The 22977-nt window shown below is 38.5% G+C and overlaps 1 protein-coding gene across 1 annotated transcript; it reads left to right on the top strand.

Moving 5' to 3' along the window:
- The first annotated feature begins 329 nt into the window (after positions 1-329).
- On the top strand, positions 330-22066 carry LOC137637879 (uncharacterized). Its single transcript, XM_068369988.1, has 4 exons — positions 330-433; positions 1290-1447; positions 7118-7292; positions 21684-22066. Exons 1-4 carry the CDS (start codon positions 386-388, stop codon positions 21720-21722), a joined length of 420 nt encoding a protein of 139 aa, XP_068226089.1. The 5' UTR covers positions 330-385; the 3' UTR covers positions 21723-22066.
- The last annotated feature ends 911 nt before the right edge of the window (positions 22067-22977 follow it).

The raw sequence follows: 22977 nt of genomic DNA, 5'->3' as shown, positions 1-22977 counted from the left end.
AATTAAGTTTTAGACGCTAATTGATTTTTGTTTAAGGGTTTCTAAACTAGCCACATTTACCTCAATATTTGACAAATAGAATGCACCCAGTGGGGGAGTTCATATGATAACTTTTAAGAATTAGGTTATTATTTTCAAATAAATTCTCTAAGTCAACCTATATTGTGTCAAAAGTTAATATGAAATTACAATTTTTCTTTTAATAGCTATAATTATAATAGTTTATTTGGTTTTAACAGTAAATTAAAACCATTAAATTTGACAGAAACGCCATCCACTGTTTCATGGTTGTACTGAACACTCCCAGAATTCCACGTGAAGGATGAATGGGATGATTGCGAAGTGACCTGTCACCTGTCATGGCGTCTTAATAGTGAAGTTCACGATGCAAAATATATATTATATGGTGGATTGGCGATGTGGAAGCGTGTACGTAAGTATATTTAGTCATTGCTATACCATATTAACACCTGATTATCGTTATATGGTCATATTTTACCTAAGGGCTGCTTAACATCTCTTATCCAAAGGTATGGGACTTAGTTCATAGTTGCTCATAGCAAATCGTATTTTTTTTTTATTTAAAATTTTTTTGTATGTGAAGTTGTAGGATATAGGCCTCCTCTTGTTGGTTAACATCTGTTCAATCTCCTTTAGGCTAGTCTAACCCTGAGGTTTGTCAATTGATGAAAGAGGAGGGTCAAGTGGGGAACCTTAGGTTAGGTAGTGTTCTTGTTCCTGTTTTTCTTGTGAAATGTGAATTTTTAGTCTGAAGTAAGTTAAAAGGCTCTTGATCGATGATGTCAGTTCAACTGGATATTATATTGAGCGGCACCTTTCTAGTTTTAAAGCTTCCTTTCAATTCTGGTCTCAAATTCCACACATCCATTCAAATATGTTTCTATGGGTATTCAGGGCGTGCCCTTGGTTAGGGTCATCCCATAATGATGGTTCTATGATACTTTTAATTTAGCGCCAATTATGTTATATTGTGTTTTATGCAATTACTCCTATCATTGGTGTTAACGAGTTATATTTGGAATTTAATTTTCCAAGAACTTCAGTTTCCTATTGTGGTCATCATAATTATTTTTCTTTAATGAATTCCTGTCTCTCTAAAACTATTAATTTTTTTGTTAGAAATTAAGGTTGAATTGGGTTGAGACTGTAAGGTATATATACAATATTTATATTTAGATCCAAAATCTATTCTTGATTAAATCTGTAAATTTACTGGCTAGTTTTGCCTTGACATCTTCAAATTAGTTCAAATTTATTATTTTTACCAGGTTCAATCACCATCGTTATCAGTTGAGATGTGGTTACCATGTCGCTGTACAAGAAAGGAAAACTTGCTGTGCAAACTTCTACCAAAGGCTTGGGGGACCCTGGAGGCTGAAGACCCCTCCCCTTGCCAGACAACGTGCATCTCTTTTGCCCAAATCAGGTTAGGATGTGTTCACGTACGTAGTGATTATGTAAATTAATGTGATGTTATTTCAGCTTTTGTTTTGCAGAAGTCTGAGACATATTATTATTGACTTGGACCAATGTGTTTATATTTACAGTATACTGTATAGTACATGTACATGATTTAGGTAGGTTTGTATGTTTATCTCAATTGTTCGCAATTTCTTATGTGTAAGAATTTTAGAATCATTTTATTTCCACCATAAAAGGCTTCACATGGTACATACCTTGCCTAAATCCCCCATTCCTTAGGTGATTTGGTATTAAGTCTACTATTCATTTGCAAAATAATTTTTCCGAGTGACTATTAGTTATTATTCTTAATCAAAATTATAATGAATGTGGAGTGTTATGCGTTCATTATAAGTGGAGGAAAATATGAGTGAAGTAGTCTAGCCTCTCCGTAGGTACTTAATATTAATTTTAAGCATGTGAATTAAGACAACATTAGTCACATCTGACACTACTTTGTTGCTACATTTCTTATTTATTCATATGCCGGGAGGAAGGCTAGTACCATAATTAGATCTCAGGGGTTGAAGTACAGGTACTAGAACTTAAGGGTCCCTTTGGCTGCAAGGTGCTCAGGTCACCTTTTAGTTTACCTTTGTTCCAGCCTCATTTCTTTTTTATTGTCCAATCCCTCTTTAACTTTTACTTCAAGCAACAGCAGCATTTACCCCAAACCCTCATATCTCAGTGCTGAATAACCTTGCATAGTCCAAAGTAAATAAACTACAGTACTATTGTACAAAGTAGAATAAATGCTATTGACTAAAATATCTATATAAAGGGACTGCTTCAAAATAGAACTTGACATTTGATAGTCGGTAGAATGCTTCATTGAAAAATGTATACAGTACAGCACATATTTCTTCTTGAAAGGTTATAAACCTTTGTATCTTGTACTGTATTGGAGTATCAGTGATGGAAGCTGGAACCGTTTGTTGAAGCTTCTTGTCATGGTAGTTGGATGATTGCAAGTCTATGTCCTTAACTGTTTTGTCAGTTGGTTTTCCTTATAGGTCCACTAGAATGTATTGTGGTGCTATATAAGTGTGCAATAGAATTATTTTAATACTATACTTCCCCAAGTTCATTGCTGTTCCCCTTCAGGTGGGAACAGATACAATTCCCTTCATCTAAAAGAAATTGAAAGGTGTCCGTACATGGTATGATGTTCATAGTTGTGGTGGCCGGGTGGTAGCGTCCTTGCCTGGTGATTGCCAGACTGGGGTTTGAGTCCCGGTCTAACTTGTTAAGTTCCTTTGGTGGCTGCATCCTTACCGTCCTTTTGAGTTAAGGATGGAGGTTTTGGACGAGCGTATGAGTCTATCTGCTGAGTCATCAGCAGCCATTGCCTGGCCTCCTTGGTCCCAGCTTTGGTGGAGAGGGGCTTGAGCGCTGTATCATATGTAATATAGTTAGTCTCTAGGGCATTGTTGTGTTTGATTGGGTAATGTCACTGTCCTTTGCCTCTGCCATTCATAAGCGGCCTTTAAAGCCTTTTACAAAGGTCTACTTACATGGTACGATGATAGTTCTCCCTATATGGTACGATACTCCTCTTTTTTTCCTAAAGAACCTACATTAAAACTTAACTCAAAAAGTTGAAAGTGTGTTGGAAATGCCAATAAACTTGTTAAGTATTGAAATTATTAATTTTATGATAATCATGTTGATTTTAATGAATCTTAACTAAAGTTTGTAGTGAATTCTATACTCAATTGTAAGGGGGATAATGATAATGTAGCAAAGTTTCAGCACTTATATTTTAAAGATAAAGGTATTTGTATTGACTTACCTCCTTCATATGAGTTTGTTTAGAGACCCATCTTAGTCATAGTCAGTATTTGCTCTTATACTTCATATGAACTCCATTCCTTTCTGTTGCTTGTTCCTCTTAAGCACAAAAACCCTTCCTAAATAGAAATATGCTTTCAACGAACATGGAACTCTGCTGTAAAGGTTCATAACGAGGTACTGGTATTTACTACCTGGGGGCAGGTTAGCCCTGCCAACTTGACAGGCAACTGAGAAGCTACTTTGTTTTTAGCCTCATAACAGTACTGTACATGTGGCTGTTATTTTTTCTTTTAGATAATGTACTGTCAATTGCCATGTGCAAGGACATATAGAAAAAATATTAGGATATACAATTGTTTCCAAATAAGCATAACTGTGTGCCGGTTTTCTGTGAAAACCTGTTAGTATCCACATTGTGCTTCCTGTTGGATATCATTCCTGTTTTTCCTTTGAATGTGTGGCCTTTGACAACGTAATTTTAAGGAATTTTGCATTCCCTAGACACTGCTGTGCTCTGTAGGAGGAAGGAGAGTTTCCCTGCTGATCTGTGGTGTGGAGGAATGCCACCCTTCTTTTTTTCAGTGCTTTCCTGATCCCAGAAAGGTACTAAAGATGTATCACCATGTTGTGCTACTTTACATGGAACAATTGTTCCTCAGGAACTATTCAAGATAAAGACTGTAGGTAGTGTATGGTTCATCATAAGACAGAAAACATCTCCGTTCCGATGGACCTGAAGAATACGTACCTTTTAAGTAGATTTTGTCTGCTACATCTTGTGAAGGGCAGTATGCCAGTTCAAAGGTCTTTGCTTCAGACTGACTACCAGTCCACAAGTGTTCACTCTAATCTCCTCTTGCCATGACCTGTGAATAGTAGTATGTTTCGATGGATTCCCAAGTGAGGGATGTAACATTTAGCAATACTGGTGGCATGACAGCAGTGATGGTCTCTGCAATAAAGGCAACACTAATGTTCCTACACAACCTTCGGGTCAACAGTTTACGATTCATAATCTATATTATATGGTGGATTGGCGAAATGGAAGCGTTTACGTAAGAATATTTAGTTATTGCTCTACCATATTAACACCTGATTATCGTTATGTGGTCGTATTTTACCTAAGGGCTGTTTAACATCACTTGTCCAAAGGTTTTGGACTTCACCTCATAGCAAATTGTATTTTTTTTTTTAAAGCTTTTATTGTATGTGAAGTTGAAGGATATAGGCCTCCTCTTGTTGGTTAACATCTGTTCAATCTCCTTTTGGCTAGTCTAACCCAGAGGATTGTCAATTGCTTAAAGAGTAGGGCTGAACACAACAGGGGAGATGGATGACTCGTACATGTTGTCGAAGGTAATATTTATGAATTAATGTAGTTATGTGGGACAGGGTAAACTAAGAATACGGTAGTCTTAAGGAGGGGAATACGATAGTCTAAGGGGGCCTCGTCCTAGTGGGACGTAGACCCCCTCGGTAAATAATTGTATGTCTCCTAGTTCGGGTCAAGTGGGGAACCTTAGGTTAGGTAGTGTTCTTGTTATTATTATTATTATTACTATCCAAGCTACAACCCTAGTTGGAAAAGCAAGATGCTATAAGCCCAGGGGCTCCAACAGGGAAAAATAGCCCAGTGAGGAAAGGAAATAAGGAAATAAATAAATGAAGAGAACAAATTAACAATAAATCATTCTAAAAACAGTAACAACGTCAAAACAGACATGTCATATATAAACCATTAACAGCATCAAAAACAAATATGTCATAAATAAACTATAAAAAGACTCGTGTCCGCCTGGTCAACAAAAAAGCATTTGCTCCAACTTTGAACTTTTGAAGTTCTACTGTTTCAACCACCTGATTAGGAAGATCATTCCACAACTTGGTAACAGCTGGAATAAAACTTCTAGAGTACTGCGTAGTATTGAGCCTCGTGATGGAGAAGGCCTGGCTATTAGAATTAACTGCCTGCCTAGTATTACGAACAGGATAGAATTGTCCAGGGAGATCTGAATGTAAAGGATGGTCAGAGTTATGAAAAATCTTATGCAACATGCATAATGAACTAATTGAACGACGGTGCCAGAGATTAATATCTAGATCAGGAATAAGAAATTTAATAGACCATAAGTTTCTGTCCAAAAAATTAAGATGAGAATCAGCAGCTGAAGACCAAACAGGAGAACAATACTCAAAACAAGGTAGAATGAAAGAATTAAAACACTTCTTCAGAATAGATTGATCACCGAAAATCTTGAAAGACTCTCAATAAGCCTATTTTTTGTGCAATTGAAGAAGACAGAGACCTTATATGTTTCTCAAAAGTAAATTTACTGTCGAGAATCACACCTAAAATTTTGAAAGAGTCGTACATATTTAAAGAAACATTATCAATACTGAGATCCGGATGTTGAGGAGCCACCGTCTTTGACCTACTTACAATCATACTTTTGAGTTTTGTTAGGATTCAACTTCATACCCCATAATTTGCACCATGCACTAATTCTAGCTAAATCTCTATTAAGGGATTCACCAACCCTAGATCTACATTCAGGGGATGGAATTGATGCAAAGAGAGTAGCATCATCTGCATATGCAACAAGCTTGTTTTCTAGGCCAAACCACATGTCATGTGTATATAGTATGAAAAGTAATGGGCCAAGAACACTACCCTGTGGAACACCGGATATCACATTCCTATAATCACTATGGTGCCCATCAACAACAACTCTTTGAGATCTATTACTTAAAAAATCAATAATAATGCTAAGAAACAACCCACCCACTCCCAACCGTTTCAGTTTGAAAACAAGGGCCTCATGATTAACACGGTCAAAGGCAGCACTAAAATCAAGGCCAATCATACGAACTTCCCGACCACAATCAAGGGATTTCTGTACAGCATTGGAGATTGTAAGAAGGGCATCACATGCTCCAAGGCCTTTACAAAAACCAGATTGCAAACTAGGGAGTAGATGATTACCTTCAGCAAACCTATTAGGACGTTTTGCCAGAAGACGTTCAAAAACTTTAGATAATATGGGAGTTATGGAAATTGGGCGGTAATCAGTGGGACTTGAGCTACCACAAACACATTTACATAGAGGAGTAACATTACCAATTCTCCAACTAGTGCTAAAAGCTCCTCTTCTTGCTAACTTGCGCAAAATAACAGATAACTTTGGAGCTAAGAAATCTGCTGTCTTTATAAAAAACAAAGGAAAAATACCATTTGGGTCTAGTAAAATGTGGATTTTTAGTCTGAAGAAAGTAAAAAGGCTCTTGAACGATGATGTCAGTTCAACTGAACGTTACATTGAGTGGCACGCTTTTAATTTCAAAGCTGCTTTTTAATTCTGGTCTCAAATTCCACACATTCATTCAAATATTTGTAAAGATCAATGATCCTTAGGCAATGGGTATTCTGGGTATGCCCTTGGTTGGGATCATCCCATAAAATGGTTATATGATACTTTTAATTTAGCTCCAAATATGTTAAATGTGTTTTATGCAATTACTCTTATCATTGGTGTTAATGAGTTATATTTGGAATTTTATTTTCCAAGAACTTCGTTTCTGTACTGTAGTCCTCATATTTTCCTATAATGGATTCCTGTATCTCTAAAACTACTACTACTACTACTACTTATTTTTTTTTTTTTTTTTATTTATTTATTTTTTTTTTTTTTTGTCAGAAATTAAGGTTAAATTGGGTTGAGACTATAAGTTATACAATATTTATATTTAGATCCAAAATCTATTCTTGATTAAATCTTGTAAATTTACTGGCTAGTTTTGCCTTGACATTTTCAAATTAGTTCAAATTTATTACTTTCACCAGGTTCAATCAGCATCGTTACCAGTTGAGATGTGGTTACCATGTCGCTGTACAAGAAAGGAAAACTTGTAGTGCAAACTTCTACCAAAGGCTTAAGGGAACCCTGGAGGCTGAAGACCCCTCCCCTTGCCAGACAACGTGCATCTCTTTTGCCCAAATCAGGTTAGGATGTGTTCACGTAAGTAGTGATTATGTAAATTAAAATTGTTATTTCAGCCTTCGTTTTGCAGAAGTCTGAGACATACTATGATTGACTCGTACCAGTGTGTTTATATTTACAGTATACTGTATAGTACATGATTTTGGTAGGTTTGTAAGTTGATCTTTATTGTTTGCATTTTCTTTTTTGTAAGAATTTTGGAATATTTTCATTTCCATCATAAAAGGCTTCACATGGTACATACCTTGCCTAAATCCCCCATTCCTTAGGTGATTTGGTATTAAGTCTACTATTCATTTGCAGAATAATTTTTCCGAGTGACTATTAGTTATTATTCTTAATCAAAATTATATGAATGTGGAGTGTTATGTGTTCATTATAAGTGGAGGAAAATATGAGTGAAGTAGTCTAGCCTCTCCGAAGATACTTAATATTAATTTTAAGCATGTGAATTAAGACAACATTAGTCACATCTGACACTACTTTGTTGCTACATTTCTTATTTATTCATATGCCGGGAGGAAGGCTAGTACCATAATTAGATCTCAGGGGTTGAAGTGCAGGTACTAGAACTTAGGGCTCCCTTTGGCTGCAAGGTGCTCAGGTCACCTTTTAGTTTACCTTTGTTCCAGCCTCATTTCTTTTTTATTGTCCAACCTATCTTAATTTTTACATCAAGCAACAGCAGCATTTACCCCAAACCCTCATATCTCAGCGCTGAATAACCTTGCATAGTCCAAAGTAAATATACTATAATGGTATTTACTAAAATATCTATACAAAGGGACTGCTTCAAAATAGAACTTAATGTTTTATAGTCTGTAGAGTGCATCATTGAAAAATGTATACTTAGTTTTAATTCTTCCTGAAAGATTATAAACCTTTGTATCTTATACTGTATTGGAGTATCAGTGATGGAAGCTGGAACTGTTTGTTCAAGCTTCTTGTCATGGTAGTTGGATGATTGCAAGTCTCTATACCCTTACTGTTTTGTCAGTTGGTTTTCCTTATAGGTCTACTAGAATGTATTGTGGTGCTATTTAAGTGTGCAATAGAATGATTTTAATACTATACTTGCCCAAGTTCATTGCTGTTCCTCTTCAAGTGGGAACAGATGCAATTCCCTTCATCTAAAAGAAATTGAAAGGCATCCCTACATGGTATGATGTTCATAGTTGTGGTGGCCAGGTGGTAGCCTTCTTGACTGGTGATTGCCAGGCTGGGGTTTGAGTACCGCTCAAATTCGTTAGTTTCTTTGGTCGATGCAACCTTACCGTCCGTTTGAGTTAAGGATGGAGGTTTTAGGTGAGCGTATGTCTATCTTCTGAGTCATCAGCAGCTATTGCCTGGCCTCCTTGGTCCCAGCTTTGGTGGAGAGAGGCTTGAGCGCTGTATCATATGTAATATAGTTAGTCTCTAGGGCATTGTCGTGTTTGATTGGGTAATGTCACTGTCCCTTGCCTCTGCCATTCATAAGCGGCCTTTAAAGCCTTTTACAAAGGTCTACTTACATGGTACGATGATAGTTCTCCCTATATGGTACAATACTCCTCTTTTTTTTTTTCTTAAAGAACCTACATTAAAACTTAACTCAAAAAGTTGAAAGTATGTTGGAAATGCCAATAAACTTGGTAAGTATTGAAATGATTAATTTTTATGATAATTATGTTGATTTTAATGAATCTTAACTAAATTTTTAATTAATTCTAAACTCAATCGTAAGGGGGATAATGATAATGTAGCAAAGTTTCAGCGCTTATAATTTAAAGATAAAGGTAGTTGTATTGACTTGCCTCCTTCATATGAGTTTGTTTAGAGACCCATCTCAGTCATAGTCATTATTTGCACTTATACTTCATATGAACTCTATTCCTTTCTGTTGCTTGTTCCTACATAAGCACAAAAACCCCTCCTTAATAGAAATATGCTTTCAACGAACATGGAACTCTGCTGTAAAAGTTCATAATGAGGTAGTTGTCGTTACTACCTGGTGACGGGTAAACCCTGCCAACGTGACAGGCAACTGAGAAGCCACTTTGTTTTTAGCCACATAACAGTACTGTACATGTGGCTGTTATTTTTTTCTTTTACATAAGGTACTGTCAATTTCCATGTGCAAGGACATTTAGAAAAAAGATTAGGATATACAATTGTTTCCAAATAAACATAACTGTGTGCTAGTTTTCTGTGAAAACCTGTTGGTATCCACATTCTCCTTCCTGTTGGATATCATTCCTGTTTTTTTCTTTGAATGTGTGGCCTTTGACTACGTAATTTTAAGGAATTTTGCATTCCCTAAACACCGCTGTGCTCTGTAGGAGGAAGGAGAGTGTCCCTGCTGCTCTGTGGTGGGGAGGAATGCCACCCTTCTTTTATTCAGTGCTTTCCTGATCCCAGAAAGGTACTAAAGATGTATTACCATGTTACGCTACCTCTTCATAGAGTCCCTGTGGTGTCTTTTCCTCAGTGTCGTCATTGGCCTGTATGACCCAGCAGAAGGTGAACTTCTAAGTTCTTACTCCTCCTTTGTCTCATATTTGTGGGAAAATCTTTAATGCAACATGCAGAAGAACTGAAGAACAAGGAAAAGAAACCTAGGAATTCAAAGAAGACTTGCTAACAGTAGTCCCTATTGTTTTTCTCCCTCGGTAAAGACTGCATTGCAGTACCTGGAGCTTCCCCTCGTAAGTGATTGCTGAGAGCTGTCCAATATCAAAGAAATATCAAAGAAGTACTTGGTATTAGTCTTCACACACCTATGACCAGTGCTCAGTCTCTGACTTGGAGGAGTAAGTACAGAGAGTCATCTCATAAAGGGAAGAAACATCGGTATGCACAATTCTCATATGGAACTGAGCACCTTCATTGCCAATCGGGATGAGGAACTCCATCGTTCCTTCCCCCTTCTCTCTCTTTTGGGAGAGAGAAGTAATGTGTCCCGAGATTTGTCGCTTAAGGAGTAACATCGATGTACACTTCTTGATACCCATGTTCGGTCTTGTACCAGGGCAGTGTGTGCCAAATATTTCACAGCGAGAAGAAATGTTGGTACGCACAATTCTCTTTATCAAATTGAAGGCTATCAAATTGAAGGCAATGCCCTCTACCAAGTGCTACGACCGAATAAAACTTATAATAATGACTAATCAAGAAAGCTGTCTCTGATCACTTCTTGTGTACATGAAGATGGTACGTACCTGGAAGAATGGTAGGCTACATACCATTGTACCCTGCACCGAGAGGTAGGTGAACAGGTCTTTACTCCCCTGCTACCAGCTCTCTCGTAAGGGATCAGTACCCGTACCGTCAATCTTAATAGAGGGTACTGCCCTCTTGACCTTGCTTCCCACAGTTCCTGAGACAAGAGGAACGTGATGCCCCAACAGAAGGATCATGGTGAATGAGCACCTCCATACTGTCACATCACTGTCGCTGAGACAGCTCGGCACACGCAATGGTTTTACACACCAGGCTCATTCTCAACTCTTAATGCCTGCCATGCCAGCATACAATCATGATCATGTGCTCCATGCATAGGAGGGAGTAAGAGAAGGTAGTTTTCCCCACTTTTTGTCACCACCTGCATGTTTGTTTAAGGCGTAATTAGTCTTCATGCCATCCGACACCCACTTCTTGACGTTCTGTGCTGAGCTATTGAGATCTTCCTATGCTCGGATATCCTCCCATGCATCAAGATCTTACTACGCTCCGATGCTGTTTAAAGACGCAAGATCTTTCCATACCGGTCAAGACGAGTAAGAACGCCTACAAAGAGCAGTGAACGGGTGTATGAATTCCTTTGGGACAATTACTGCGTCCTTCCCTCAATAACATTTTAATAAAGTTCCAGACTTATCTTCCAGAATTGCCTGATATCTACATGAACTTGTCCCCTAGCACCAGAAGAGGAACACACTTTAAGGCATCCAAGATTGTTCTCTAGAATCCGGGAATCCTGGAGTTAACTTTTATGAATGGAGAAGTCGGGGGTTGGGGTTGCTAGAGACCAGCCATTGATCACTTTACATGGAACAATTGTTCCTCAGGAACTATTCAAGATAAAGACTGCAGGTAGTGTATGGTTCATCATAAGACGGAAGACATCTTCGTTCCGATGGACCTGAAGGATACGTACCTTTGGATCTACTGTACGTAATCACTCTTGTCTCTTAAGTAGATTTTGTCTGCTACATCTTGTGAAGGGTAGTATACCAGTTCAAAGGTCTTTGCTTCAGACTGACTACCAGTCCACAAGTGTTCACATTAATCTCCTATTGCCATGACCTGTGAATAGTAGTATGTTTTGATGGATTCCCAAGTAAGGGATGTAACATTTAGCAATACTAGTGGCATGACAGCAGTGATGGTCTCTGCAATAAAGGCAACACTAATGTTTCTACACAACCTTCGGGTCAACAGTTATGCCATCTTCCAAAGCTTCTATTGCCAATGAAACCTCTCTCGTTGATGGAGAGGCTAACTCACCTGTGATTGCTCCTGTAGTTCTGAAGCATTATTAGTCAATAGTCGGCATTCCCTTTTACATTCTGGTTTTGTTGGAATGGGAATACGGAATGATCTACTGTGGTAGCTGTGTGGCAAATCTCATCTTGGGAACTCGCACCTCCTGGGAATCTGCTGTCCACAGAAGTATTTGAGAAGGATTGGAGCGTCTACCCAAGTATCCAGTTCATCTTGCTTTTCAACAATCGGTACCCTTATCATTGGCAGCATTGTTACTTTACAAGCTTTTTAAAGAGGAGTTTGGCAAGTGCTTGGTAGCATTGATGAACAGGAAAGCTTTAGGCTTGTTTCACAGACCTTCAACAAGCAGGTGCACTCTGGGAAGTTAACAGGATGGTAAAGTTGTTGTTCTTCCAGGTAGGTGGAATGTTGGGTAAAGTTGTTGTTCATCCAGGTAGGTGGAATGTTTAAGCATACATGCTTGGTCGACAGGGGTTTTGGTGTAGGGGTATTGCATGGTGGAAAGGTTTCTTACTCGGGTTTTCATTATTGCTCGACTGGTTTGCAACGGCCTGGGAGCATGCGATGACCTTACAGTTTCTAATGTTGTACAGTTATCAATTAATTCTGGTCAAGAAGTTTGTATAATTGGCCGCAATTTTAATGCTGGCATTTACCTTTTAATCATGAGGCCCTTGTTTTTAAACAAAAACAGTTTGGAGTAGGTAGGTCCTTAGTATCATTATTGAATTTTAAAGAGGTTGTACAGTAATTAGTTGTTGAGGGGTACCATAGGGAGTATAGAAATGCCCCATTTCTTTTCATACGGTACACTCAATATTTGGTTTGTCCCAGAAAAGAATCTTAGTTCATATGTAGATTATGCTACATTCTTTGCCCCAATTCCATCTCCTGAATGTAGATTTAGGGTTGCTGGAGTTGTAGCTTAAATAGTGCATGGTGCAAATAATGGGGCAAGAATTTGAACCTTAAAGCTCAAAGTATGATTTGTAAAGTCAAAGTCAATGGCTCCTCAGCATCCAGATTTTTGCATTTGTTTCTTCAACTATATACTACTCCCATTGAAATAATAGGATATTCTTGATTTCAAATTTACTTTTGCACAAAAATTGGCTTATTGAGAAGGTCTTCATATTTTTTGGTGATCAATCTGCAATGAAGAAATGTTTTAATTCTTTCATTTTTCCTTGTTTCCAGTACAGTATTGTTTTCCTGCTTGCTCTTCAGCTGCTGATGCTAATCTTAATTTGTTGGACAAAAACTTGCTGTCTATTAAATTTTGGATTCCAGTTCTTGATGTTAATGTAGCACAGTTCTTCAGTTAGTTCATGCATAAAAGTTTTCATAGTTCTGAACATCCTTTGCATTCACATCTTCCCAGACTGTACCATCCTGAATGTAGTACCAGGTCTTCTGTTACATTGAACATTCTTCCCTTGTCCATCATAAGATTCAACACTGCACAGTATTCTATTAGTTTGATTCCAGCTGTGATTAGATTGTGGAATGATCTTCCTAATCAGGCAGTTGAATCAAGTGGAACTTCATAAGTTCAAACTTACTGCCAGTATTTTATGTTGAATTGGTTGACATAAATCTCTCTTCATACAGGGTGACACAAAAAAAAAAAAGGGTCGTCACCAAAAAACGAACAACTTCCAAAATTTGAGTTAGATCGACACAAAACCTTAGCTACATTAGGTCAAGCCTGTGTAGCAGACATCTACAAAGTTTAAAGTCTGTACAACAAAGACTTTGTTTCACTGGCTCTCCAAAATGTGCTCCAAATGAGCTACCCGGCGCTGCAGGCCCATTTGGATCCGGCGGGCAAAGTTCTCGATGACCCTCCCGCATTCCTCCCTTGGGATCACTCTTATTGCTGCTGTGATTGCTGCCTTCAGGTCAGGGATAGTGTGGAGGTTGTTTCCATATGCTCTGTCCTTAAGTTATCCCCAGAGATAAAAATCTGGGGGGTTCAGGTCCGATGAATGCGGCGACCACTCCGGTTCACACCTGCGGCTGATCAGTCTGTCATGGAAACGCTGCTGTAGCCATGCCAATGATTTGTTTAAAGTGCGTGTGTGGGGGGGTGGGTGGTGGCACTATCCTGCTGGAACATCTCTGTCGACTAAGTGCTGTCCAGTACTTGCCAAGCACCTGGACATATCGCTCGGTGTTGATTGTCACAGACCGCTCGTTGTCGTCCCCGAACCAGAATGGTCCGATGATGCCATGTTTGGAGATGGCGACCCAGGTAGTGCACTTCACCGAGAGTAATAGCCTTTGCAGACAGTACTGAGGGGGTGTGCTACCCCAGAAGATATTGTTCTTTGAGTTCACGTGACTTGGCAACAGAAAATGTGCCTCGTCCGAAAACCAGACATTGTCAAGGAAGTCTGGCACAGCGTCAATCTTGTCGCAAAACCATTGGCACACGATCACTCGCTTCCTCATGTCCTCAGGTGTAAGCTTGTGTTTAATCTGTATCCTGTAAGAATACAGGTGGAGATCGACGTTCAAAATTCTCCGCACGGGCTCCCGATAGATTCCAAGCTCCTGACTTTGCTGTCGCACAGACTTGCCTGGGCTGCGGACAATAGAGTCTCTGACTGGAGCAATGTTGTGTGGTGTCCTTGATGATTTCGGTTGTCCAAAGTGTGTTTGTCTGTTAGTGTCTTTACAATTTAGGTTATGCATAGTCCCATGGGTTCTGAACTTGTTGACCCATCTGTAGATCATTTAGTGGACAGGAAATTCTTCACTTCTGAACCATTCTTTGAATTGCAATTGAGCTGCGTGGATAGACTTCAACCGATAATATGCCTCAACTATAAATGTCTTTTCCTCAGTAATCCATGGCATCTCGAAGGTCGAATTTGGTAGACTCTTAGAACATTAATTTTTCTCGATAAATCTGAAAAATAAACTGATTTTGAGCGAAGTGAAAAATTTATCTTTGGGTGAGATGGCCATGACGTCCTGCTGGAAGGTTCCTTCAGTAGCTTCCTGAGGGTATATATGACTACAGTAGATATTCCCAGAGAATTAAACTAAAGGTTTCACGGAATTCTAACTTCTGGCGCGAGTACCCTAAAGGTTTCCCGTTAGGATATCGTATATCAACAGGGGACGTATGCTTGACACGCCACATGGCTATCTGCACCCCTCATAGCGTTTACGCTTCGAGGGGGAAGGTGGCAAGTTATAGGAGAAGCTGTTGTAAAGTTATCCTCCTGCGTTACTGTTACTGTACCTCGCGACGTAAACAAACGGCAGCCATAGCTGTCCGCCATCTTGACTGACGTCACATCCGCCCGCTTCATTCCTAACCTTGTAGCGTTTCCTGCCAGTTGTGTTTTTCTCAGTGTTCGCTATTTTCAGCATTATGTCGCAATCTTCAGTCTCGCCTTCCTCTGGAAAGTTGAGTACCATATTCTTGTCTTGTATAAATAAGCTCCAGCTGTAAAGTAACGAATATTTTTCTTTAAATCTTGTGTTTTGTGGCGGAGCTGTGCCCCGACCGGAGGTGTCATGTTCAGACGCTGCTGTTCGCCTCGCATTCTTTATTCAGTTAGCCAGAACAGCGTTCCCGGTCTTTTAACTAATGACTATATTAGTTATTTAGTCTTCATTGGTAGGAATTAGTTATATTATGCCGTTAGTATTCGTTTTCGGCAATAATAGTTAACCGAACCCTAAGCTAGCCTGCTGGCCTAGCCCTTAGGCTCGATAGCCTAAGCGTTCCTTTTTACTTCTTCCATGATATAATAAGTGTTCCTTGTGTTAATTGATCATTTATTTCAAAAGTTATTCAAGTTTAGGTGATGACGGTTTTTTTTTTTTTTTTTTTTTTTTGTCACCCTGTAGTTTATATATGACAGAACTATTTGATCGTTGTTACTGATCTTAAGATTTTATATTTTTCTTTCCTCATGTAGTTTATTTCCTATCCTCACTGGGCTAATTTCTATGTTGGAGCCTTTGTGCTTGTAGAATCTGCTTTTCCAATTAGGGTTGTAACTTATCTAGCATTGAAAATTACAACTTTTCCTGACACAAAGCGTTCTGGAGAATAGATATCCATCACCTTGCCTGAGGAGTTTATGGTCAGGACCTAGTTCACGATTTATGATTTCCCTTGCATAAAGCAACCATTGGGGACCAGGATGACTTGCCTTTGTGTCTTGGGACATTAAGGGGACCGTCCGCCATGTCCGCCATTTTTTTTTCTAATGAACCAAATTACACCATTTCTATATATGTTTTAGACATATATAATACCTTCATCATATAAAAATTTCAAGTCATTTGATCAAAAACTTTCGGATTTATTAGCAAAAATCATGATTTATAAAAAAAACTTAGGTACATTTTTCCCGACTACTATAATACCAATTGTATTGAAACTTTTACCATAAAAACTACTCTATCAACCGAACAATTCTGTCAGACAAAATTTTGATTTTCCTTTTTTTTTTTTTTTTAATGAATTTTTATTTTTTTTTCCTCGTCTAGACGTAAAATAATCATGAAAAAAAAAGTAAAATGAAAATTAAAATTTTGTCTGACAGAATTGTGGCATTTTTAATCTTCTTTTTAATGATATCTTTATCTTCAAAATTGAACAATAAATAACTGAGAAAAATGTACCTAAGTGCGGATAAGTATGTTTTCGAGTTATGAGCTCCTAAAGATTTGCCATGTAAATTTCTGCATTTTTCATAAAAAAAATGAAAAAAACATTATTATGGAAACTTACTTGTTATTTTTATTGTTGATATTGTTGATTTCTACAGCATGGCTCCTGGTCCCCCCCCTTAAAAGGGGTATTAATACCCTAAGTGTACTAATACACTTAGTGTAAGGGTGTCGGGAGCTGCCTCCTCCCTCATTGTTGCCAGGGTTTTGCAGAGCTAAAATGCTCCAGCTTTATATTCTTCTCCTTGTTTCTCTGTCTTCTTAGTTCTTGTTTTTATTCTCTCTCTTCTTCTTGCTCTTTCTGTATCATAAATTTGGAGGGAAGTGTCTATATCAGTACTTTTTCCAAATAACTTTACCATCAAGTTACTTTGCATGTATCCAAAATTATTTTCCAAAACTGTTAACCTTGATGCAAATTTTACTCTAGGCATGCCAAAAAACTTATGTTTGGGGCACTTCATCCAAAGCCTAGAATGCAGAGATTCATTTGGATTTTGAGTCCAGCCATGCAGGCATCTTTGCAATAGTTTGGGGTCAGACAAACTATTGAAAACACTTCTTATGTGTGTGCGAAGCTCATAAGGTATTCCTGCAAGATGATTTTTCCTTGTTGCATGTGATGGTATTTTTTCATTTTTGGCTACAGCTCTATTGTAAAAACACCATGATTCAGGCCCAGCAGGGCACATTTGATGGACTGGGTGTTCATCATCAGATGTCAAGTGATAATAGATAGCCCAAATAGCATTTCGCATCTGATCCACTGTTGTGTTTATATTATTTCTTATTGCCATACCATAATATACTTGAATATTATTTATAATGGCTTGGGTCAACTTGTTTTTTCCTGACAATAAACTTCTTTTCATCTGTTTTCCGCTTTTTGTTGTTATATATTCACTCACTTCTGATTTCATTTTTAGGAGCCTGTGGCCCATTCTTTTTTGGGCATGACAAATACACTCCTCCTTCTCTACCTTCACACCTTCATATGGCCCTTGGCCTTCATTCATTTCACATACTGCATTGTATGCACTCGAGTCCCCATCCCCAACAAATGTTTTATATCTGAAACCATTATTCAATGATCTCTTCCACATTCTAATTGCTTCTTCTGCTTCCATAGCACCAGATTTTCCTTCAAAGTTTTTATTGCACTTATGATTTGGCTCATTTCCTTCTTCTTGTCCTTCCTCATTTCCTTTGTCACATATTTTGCAATAATTACACAAAATTTCACAATCGAGTACTTTTCCTGTGAACACGTCTATAACAAACCCTACACCTACGTGTGACTTATGGCCCCTTGATAACCAAGTTCCATCAAAAGACACATCTATATCTATTACGCCATTTTCATCAGGTATTGCCAACTTATTTTCTATATAAAATTTCTTTACATAATCATACGTATATTTCTGCATATCACTGTAATGTTTTTCCATTTTTTTATAAAGATAAGAACTATGTCTGGCATAAGATCCCGCTGTCAGAGGCTTGCAGAAAAATCCTCCCATTTTATTCAGGCCTGCTCTTCCTATACCTGTAGTAAGAGAATGATACACTTCTTGTAAATTTGCTTCACCAAGTTTATGACATTCACTTCCCCTCCCATGCCTCCTTGGGGGGAGGTAGCTAATGTCCGTATCGCAACCATCACAAGATACTCTTAACTGTCGTATCCCATCTGTCCCTTTCTGCGTGTACACTGACTGACTTTCTACAGTTTCGCTTTCTACAAGTCACGCCTTTCATCATTCCTTCTAGCTGTGTTTTTGAAATTAGGTATTTCTCATCATATTCTGGGATATCACTAATATTAATCCCAATTATATGATCAGGAACTGGCGGTGAAATCGAGTCCTCACTCACGTAGCGTGAAGGTTGAGGGCTTGAAAGCAATTCCTGGCTTACATCCCGTGACGTGGATGGCTTAGGCTCGCTAAATTCTCCTTCATCTGGCAGCGAAAATGAATGACTAAGCCCCGATGTAGAAGGCTGCTCTCTCTCTCTCTCTCTACTAAGCTCCGTAGTGGTAGAATGTTCCTCTCTCTCTCTCTCTCGCGCAGACAATGCGAGAGCTGATGACAAAGAAATCGATTGTCTTTTCTTCAGTTTTTCCTCCCGAGCACTCGCTAATTTTGAAAGAATTTCTTTCCTTGTACCCCTCTTTACAATGCTTTTCCTTGGCATGATGTAAAATTCACGAGGAATTATAAAAAACACTAATAAACACGTGGGCGAATGTAAACAAAAACACGTGCGTCTCACTCTCACGAGGTCTAAGACTGTACTGGCGTGTGTCGCCTAGCTGCGTGTTCACTGAGCTCTCTTCCCCTGATACGCTACATCATTGCCAGAGGTACGAAATTAGAGAAAAAAAAACGAAAAAAATCGATGTATATATACAAAAAAAAACACGCAAAGACGAACTGTCAAACTCAGCCGCGCAGACGACGTCCCAGGATGACGTCATGATTTAAAAACCCCCGTATCATCATTATTTATGAAAATAATGGGTTGAAACTTCTGGAGAGCATGTACGATATGTTTCTCTATACAGAGAGACAATAAAACGATTTTTGAATTTTTCAAGTTGGTATGCCAAAATACCTACCCGGACGGTCCCCTTAAGTCTCGTCTTATAGCACCGAAAGGAATATGAAAAAAGATTCAAGAACTGTTTCTTTCTAAATTCATGGGAACAATCTGAAGCACTTATTCTGCAAGCTAGGAGACAAAAGGACCATTTCAGATTCTAATGCACGAAGTCTTGGCAGCTAGATTCTATGCCAGTTCTTAAGAAGAACCTGTCGGTGGTGTGGTCTAGTAATGACAGACAAATCTTCACTGTTCTCTACCTACTGGAGTATACCCACAGGTCCATGTCCCTGTTCAATGTTATAGCCTGGTAGTAGTTGTTCAATGCATCGTGCATCAAACCAAGTTCCACAGGACAGGAAACATCTCTTCAAAGAATGTGGTTGGTTCCTAAGTCTAGAATAAGAGGCAAGAAGAGTTGACCCTTTTACCTCGTCTTTCTTACACTTCCATAGACTGCAGTAATCTGTTATTTGCTGGACCGGACACTAAGATACAGGTGAGCCGCATGGTCGAGAAAATTTTCTAACGAATAAGTTCAGTTTAAAATTTTCTTCCCCATACAGTTCTTGCAGACACGGGAGAGGTTGGGCACATATATAGGTTCTTTCATGACCATTTACCAGTCCCTGGTAGTGATGTATCTCGTCTTCATCGCCAGGTTGTAAGTCTGATTTATATACAGTAGTTAGGAAAAGTATAAAATGCTTTAGAAATTGTGTGAAGTTCTATACTATTACCTAAGCTCGGGTACTATCCTAATTCTAGAAATTTGAATCTAATGCATCTCTACTTTTAATTTCTAGTACTGTACTGAAGTTTAAACTTCTAGTGAAACTGTTCCTTATCTAGTGAGATAAACCTAAGTAAACAAATGTTTCCTTGCTACTATTGGCTCCCAAATTCTTTCCCCTCTTTATATTAGCTTCCTCCGATGCCTTAGATGACCGCGGAGGTAGCAGCAGTAGGGGATTCGACCTTATGAAGCTTCATCTGTGGTGGATAACGGGGGAGGTTGGGCTGTGGCACCCTAGCAGTGCCAGCTGAACTCGGTTGAGTCCCTTGTCAGGCTGGGAGGAACGTAGAGAGTAGAGGTCACCTTTTTTGTTTTTGTTTCATTTGTTGATGTCGGCTACCCCCCAAAATTGGGGGAAGTGCCTTGGTATATGTATGTATGTATGTACATTAGCAATGTAATGCAATAATTTGGATGCACTCATTTCTGCTTCCAGAACGCTTTTAGGATTAGTCTGATATAGTTGAGGAATGTAAGACCCCCCTCGGTTTTAATGTTGTGAGCCTTCCATTTGGTATGTATGTACGTATGTATGTATATGTAGAGCTCTCACTGGGCAGAGACTTCTCTTCAGACTGTTCCTTTCCACTACATTTCCCAAAGCAGAATCTTCTTGATATCTTGATAGGACTTTTATAAGGAAGTCATTCTTGGTGCTGAACTTTGACGAACATGAAGGACTTTCCCTCATAACCAGTAGTGTCTACATTTGCTAATCCTCTTGGCAAAGGCGAGATCCCCCAAGAACTGGATTCTTGTCTGTTAGGCACCTCGGATCTATGGTTAATTTCCAGGTACCCTGAGGAACTGCTAAACCATATTCATATTTCAATGTAACTGTTCTCTGGCTTTGAGTTTTTCCATGATAAATGATCTAGGAGCGTATGGAGGAGTTGTCCCCTTTTCCGTTTCATTTGTTTGAAGTCGGCTACCCCCCAAAATTGGGGGAAGTGCCTTGGTATATGTGTATTTATGTGATGATCTTATAGTATCACAACAGAAATCTAGCAGTTTGTTAGAGAATCTATGGAAATAAGGACATGTATTGCTAAATGCTTGGAATTGCAAATTTCTATTCATAAGAGAAAACTAAAGAACCTAACAAGGCTATCAGGGCCAAAATTCCTTTATTTGCACCACTTTATTGTATTGTTTGACTTTGTCCTTACCGATACAATGGACATTAGAGTGCCAAGCAACTCGTAGGGGATTGGACAATCTGAGAAGTCTGACTACGGTAGATATTTGCTGGCTACTCAAGTTCAGATCGAAGGACAATGTCATATGACGCTTAAGTGTATTTCCTCCTTTGAGGTATTATGTCGAGAGGAGTTATATAGCACTGTCAGCGGGAACAAGTGACCAAGAGTCAAAGAAAGAAGTCGAAAAGCCAGGTTTGCAGGGATGCCAAAAGCACGTCTTGTGGTGTTCAGTGTCCCTTCTGCTGGCGGCCAATTACCGGCTATTGCCGACAAGTTGAAGTTTCAGGTTTTTATCTGCGGAGTTTCAGCTGCACCTGAATCAGTTATGTTAAAGAAGGAAGGTTTATTTGGTTAGGAAAATAGATAAATTTTAGAATGTGGTATGGATGTTTATTATGATAGCACTGTTTTATAAATGCTTATTGCTATATAAATGCTTAATGTACAGTATAGGTCAAATAATAAATATATGCTTCAGCTTTTTGCTATAAAGCCAAAATGCATAGTTTTATTGCTAAAAAGAGGCAATTTTATTTTTTTTTTTTTATTTTTACAGTGAAGTAAGTTTTACAGAACATACAATCTGTTTCAATGTAGAAGTATATTTTGTATTTTTACTTTCAGCAACGTGTGAAATTAAACAAATTCTGGTCCTCGGATTAACTTGGAAAGTTCACAAACTGGAAGCATTTTGTCCCATAATAGTGACGACCTAGAACCACTACATTTAAGCATCTCCCTCGTGTTGTTTAGACTGGCCATGTTCTACAAGACGACGACAACAGGAGACACATTTACTAAAGGTAATACAGTAGTTCAAAGGTAATACAGTAGTTCAATGAGATACAAAACTGCCTTTGTGCATTATCATTTATTAAATTATTTACATGTACAGGTAAATATTTGAATAGTCTACTTGCCTGCCATTGAATAGGATTCTACTGTTGTGCTTAGTTTGAATAGGATTTTACTGTTATGCTTAGTTTTTTATTTTCTATGTAAATCAAGCCTAGTATTGCACGTAATAAATTGTTTGTTTTGATAAGCAAACTAATAATGTTCCATATACTTGTCAGGTTGTGTTAATGGCTTCAGACGAAGTGAGAGATCTAAATAGCTACGGACATTGACCCTGGGTTGTCTGCAAGTCGTGGTGGAGATGAAATTAAAGGTCTTGACCCTCCTGCACTTCTATGATGCAGATTTGCTTGCCAATGTTCTGCACCCATTCCTGCCCATCACCGTTTTAAGAAGTAGATGGACATTGTAATGATTGTTTCTTGTAACAAGCTTAGGAATCCTAACTGAAGCAGTGAAACAATTACTTTCTAGAGAAAAAAGCAGGCTATACTGTGTATCCTGTAGCATGCTCTGAGCCTGCATCCCTTCAAATGTGATGGTACAAATTGGTAATGCAAAAATTTCCTGCCTGCTTCAAGTTTGTTCAATTTAATGCATTTTACCAGAGAATTCTGACTTGCTCAGCTTCGCTGTTTGGGGAGGGGGAGTGATTAAAGTAACTCCTAAGAATGCCATTGGCACGTTATATTTCATAATTGCCAGTACATTTCATCAGTCAAATTATATATTCTAAAAGAACCTTCACTTTTTCTCAACTTTCTATAATTCAAGCCTCCAAGGGTTTCATGCTGGCGTTTAGCTCCAATCTACATGCATAGGATAATATCTGGTACATGGCGGACTCTCCGACACTCTCCCAATAAGAGGATTGAGATATTAGGCTCTCTAGTGACCATCTAGTTTAATGCCATTAAGCTCTCCTTTAGTGACCATCTAGTTTAATGCCAAATTGGGTGAAACTGTTTCAGCACTTAGTCTTTCTTTCAAGTGTTCACATCAGCAGACTCAGGAAGATCATCATCTTTTCCTGTTCAAGTGGAAAAAAAAAAAAAATGTT

Source organism: Palaemon carinicauda, chromosome 3 (genome assembly GCF_036898095.1).
Source record: "Palaemon carinicauda isolate YSFRI2023 chromosome 3, ASM3689809v2, whole genome shotgun sequence".
NCBI lineage: Eukaryota > Metazoa > Arthropoda > Malacostraca > Decapoda > Palaemonidae > Palaemon > Palaemon carinicauda.
The sequence above is the reverse complement of the archived record's forward strand: the minus strand, read 5'-3'. Positions and strand labels throughout refer to the sequence as shown.